General features: G+C 39.9%; 1 protein-coding gene across 1 annotated transcript in view; it reads right to left on the bottom strand.

The window, feature by feature from the left end:
• Positions 1–1,951: 1,951 nt before the first annotated feature.
• Positions 1,952–4,611, bottom strand: part of surf6 (surfeit 6) — a 5,731-nt gene continuing 3,071 nt past the window's right edge. The window contains exon 4 of the mRNA XM_020619519.1: positions 1,952–4,078. Within this exon, the coding sequence (XP_020475175.1) occupies positions 3,389–4,078 (690 nt within the window). The 3' untranslated portion in view covers positions 1,952–3,388. The remainder of the gene's footprint in view (positions 4,079–4,611) is intronic.

Here is a 4,611-nt window from a genome sequence, read left to right as displayed (position 1 = left end):
GAAATCAGGGTTTGATTCCCACTCCTTTTTGTATTTTTGAACGCACAGTTTAGACTGAGAAAGCTAGCTAGCTTGATGTTTAGTTTATGTTACAGAGAGGCGTACACACAGTGGGCGAGGTGAGTAAGTGACTTCATAAAACAAAACTTCAGTTACCATACGACCTGCTTTGAGTTCAGAAAAGTTTGATTACTCTCAGTGATGCCAGCATTATTTAGTCAAAGCAGATAAAAAGGGACTTTGATCAGCATTTTGTTTCCAAAATCACGTATCTTGTAAAACAAGGCTTGTATATAGATATAACTGAATAATACTAAGCCACATTTGTTTGACTAAGGTGTATATTGATTTGCTCTGAATGCATTTTAAGTCTTCTTTTGTTAATTTATACCAGTAATTTTAGTCCTGAATAGGTATTTTTTCCACCTGTGTAACACCACCTACCCCACATCCTCCCATAAGCAGTGAGTAAATGTCTCCTTTTTTTAGCGGCCACAGAGTAGTCTCACTGGTTTTATAGGTGTCTTTTAATTAGCAATTAATGAAGACAGAAGGCAAATGGTTCCACTGTGATCAATTGTAGATCAGGGATGATAATGGGAGAGATCAGATAGCAGCAGAGAACAGTGAGGTGGTTATAGGATGAGTAATACCCAGGATGGAGAGATGCTTCCCCCTGCTGCCCCCTGGGTGGTTTGTGTGTGTGTTGTGCATTTATCCCCCTACTTGTAACCTATTTATATCGCTATGTGCAATTACATACAGCATAGTATTATTTGGTCAGTCTGATGAATTATGTCACAGGTTGTCACCTTCACATATTCAGTATTCTCCTTTTTCTCTGAGCACCTCAGCATTACTTTCACCAGAGCTGTAGCCAAATTGACAGCATCCATTATACCCCAGTTACAAAGCTTGATCCTCTAGATTTTCTTTTAACAGTAGAGAGCTAGGATCCGGAGATAAATCACTGGAGGTTTTAGACAGATCTTTTTTTCAGAATTTTGTACTTCCTCATCCTGTATGTAACAATGATAAATATTGGGGAAGTGCTGACTTTCAGCTGTAATCAGGTGACATTAACATTCATGTTAGATGTAGAGTTGAAGCTCTTGTACAGTGGGTTATTGTGGCATTAGAAATAGAGAATGTAAGTCTGGCACTGGATTTGTTGGACACGGTTTCACTTGTCCAAATAAGCAATACACAAATAGTGCTGTTACTGGTGAGAGCAGATATCAGTTCATTTTGTAAACACAGCTGCCACCATAGCTCCTGACAGTGAGGTCAGGAAAGCACTCCGTGTTGTGTACCCAAACTACCACTTGAGGTCAGCATTTCCTCAACAACTGCTGTATTTGCTTAGACAACAGTAATGGAACAATCAAGTGTAGTGGTTATTTAATGGATATATAACAAAGGGAAACTGACCAGCTGAGGTGTTCCTCATGTTTTTGTGGTTGCATCACACCAGTCAGAGTTGTCTTTAGCACAGCACGGACCCTGTGTTGACTTTAGAGGCTGATACACATATGCAGTAAAAGTTTGTTAATTTTTATTGGAGCTGGAATGAATATCTGATTGAAAGAAACATATTTTAACAACTTTTCATGATGGATTAATTGAACCATTTTTCAAGCAAACTCTTCTGTAGACCTGTCCTCTGCAGTGTGAACTTGTCGCTGTTTTCTGACATTTCAAACTGAATCTGGGTTTTGGAGTGGTTGGTCAGACGAAAGAAGCCAACAGTATGTGACCTTTAAAAAAGCAACGCAACCTCCTAGGTTGGGGCCCTTTACTTGGACATACATGGGCTAAATATTGGCTCCTCTTATTCCCTTCTTGGGTATAAGAAACATCTAAGGATATTATTACTAATATTAAGCCATAGACAAAAGATTCAGACTTGATTCATATGACACAACCCGTCCAGTGCACATATTTAATTATCGTTGTAATATGGTTGACAAAAAATGAGCTTCACAGACCCACATAAAGTGAAATGTAACAGATGGAGCTGAGTTTCAGCAGAAATACCAAATGTGACTAGACTTTAAAACAGACCAAACAGTACACAGGTGTTGAGTAAATCGTCTCTCCTGTTCAGTCTGTCTGCAGGATGTTTCACAGATGACACAGTAAAGTTGTGGATCAATTGTTCTCACTCTGATCCTCATTAAATTGTCCTGGAAATATCTGCTGCACCCCTATAATACACCTCAACCTTCCAGTACACCCCAGCCCCCTGCTCCTTCCGTCTAGAACCAAGCATGCAGGAGGAGAAATGGTTTATACAGTGTTACTGTATGTACTACAGCAGCAAGATCTGCCTGCATGTCTGATGTTGAATTTGAATACATTTGACACAGGAATCTGAATGACTTAGGTTTAAATGAGACTAGGTCTGTGGCACAGTGAATTGATCTGTGTTACATTTAATAGCTGTTTAACTCACTGGAAAAGAGAGCGCATTATTTCACAATTGATTTACATACTGCTGTGGTGTGAGGATGTTTTCATTTTGCCTTCGGAGTGGGATAGTTACAGCTCGGTTGTAATGAAGATGGGCTCATCTTGGGCTGTAGCTGCCGAGTTCATGTGCTTTTGTTAAGCTTTTGCTGTGTTGTGCATGTGCCAACATAGGCCTAGATTAAAACTAGCCAACTGTGTATCAGGTAATTTTACCCTCAAGTAGCTGCAACAACACAATACTGCTAATATACTGATGCACTGAATTTTAACATTCAAATAATGTAATGTATGATAATGTGCCAGTCAACGGCTATGTTTCTGCAAAACAGTTCATTTTACTTTAAGTACATTTTACATATGATGCTTGAAGGCAACTTTTCATTGGGTATTTCCCCTTGTGTGGAGACCCGAACACTTCTTCCAGCACTACTGGCAAGTGGTATTTGGTAGCTTTAGATAGAGCTACGATAGTACTTTCCCCATTTTCAAGTCTTTATGTTAAGCTGTATCAAAATGCAGATGACCAACTGACAACTTCTCTCGACTCTAAAAGCTACTTATTGTGTATTTGCTTCATATTTAGCATAAAAACACGAGTGCTCAATCTTGTCAATTAACACTTAGCTAAAAAGCGAATAAGCTAACAACAAACGATTCCTTCAGAAGACATAGCAACAGGTTTGATATTCATAAAATAAAACAAACTGTACAAGACAAGCTGACATTTGTGTTCATTATAATGAATGATCATATTTAATTGACCATAACACATTATATTACGCCTGGACAGGAAACAAAGTACAGTTTTTGCAAGAGCAATATCACATTCATCTAATGAACCACACAGCCACAAAGAGACTTTACTCGGTTGGACACTGCCTTGTTGTTTAACATCACATGACACTAACTCCTTCCTCTAAACTGCAGCTTTTTTCAAGTCCTCGGGCAGCACTCTGCCTTTTTTCCGTGCCCTATCTTTCTTCTTCTCAGTTTTCACTTGATTGCGTTTCTGGATGTTCTTTCGTCTCTTGTCTTGTCGCTGCTGCATCTTCTCAGTGACATTCTCACTACGCTTGTTCCACCTCTTCTTCCTCTGAGCACGCATCTTCTCCTTCCTCTTCAGCGCAGTGCGTAGCATGTCCTCATCATCTTTGATTTTGATACCCTCTGCTTTATAAAGCATGTTGGTCCACCTCATCTTTTCCTGCATCTCTTTGGCCTTCCCCTCATCTTTCTCTCTCAGCTGATCCAGCTTTGCTTTGCGGGCTTCCACACGACTGAGCAGCTGCTTGTAGTTCTTCCCTGTCAGTGGTGTTAACTGCCCCTTGATGCTTTGTTTCTTCATCTTCTTTTTCAGCATTTTGTCTACATAACCCTCTTCCACTGTCTCCACCTTGTTGTAGACAAAGGCAGTTTCATTTCTTTTGCTGGCAGCAGGAGCCTGTTGTTCTTCCTGTTTTGTCTCTGGCAGCAACTCTTGGCCACTTTTTTCTGCCAGTTTCTTCATCCGAAATTCTTTCCTCTTCCTCTTCTTGCGCTCCCGTTCCAGCTTTCGTTTCGCTCGCTTTGCCTGGACCGCCTCAGAAGATGCATCCTTTGGGGCTCCCTGATAAAAGATGAGTGTCTCATATTAGCGTTAACAAAAAACTAATGTGTAGTACTGTAAGAGTTATCATTATTTTCTTTTTTACAATTCCAGTCCTCCACAAGTTGAACTGAATGACACCAACTGTAAACTATGAATGAACCAAACACTTGATCTCAGGCCAAGTTGGTGCAAAACTGACTCCTTCAGGATTTAGTGCCTGTAGCAACCAAGCTGAACAGAAAATAATGCAGCTGCCAAGATATGAAACCTTTGTAGCAGTGGCCTGCACCTGCACAGGAACAGTAATACTTTGAGAACAACAAACAAACAGCACAATCACGTACAGTGAGGAACAGAAGTATTTGAACACCCTGCGATTTTGCAAGTTCTCCCACTTAGAAATCATGGAGGGGTCTGAAATTTACATTGTAGGTGCATTCCCACTCTGAGAGACAGAATTAAAAAAACATTTCAGGAAATCACATTGTATGATTTTTAAAGAATTTATTTGTCTTGCACTGCTGAACATAAGTATTTGAACACCTGAGAAA

The sequence above is a fragment of the Monopterus albus genome, unplaced genomic scaffold (genome assembly GCF_001952655.1).
Source record: "Monopterus albus unplaced genomic scaffold, M_albus_1.0 scaffold221.1, whole genome shotgun sequence".
NCBI classification, from domain to species: Eukaryota; Metazoa; Chordata; class Actinopteri; order Synbranchiformes; family Synbranchidae; genus Monopterus; species Monopterus albus.
The sequence above is the reverse complement of the archived record's forward strand: the minus strand, read 5'-3'. Positions and strand labels throughout refer to the sequence as shown.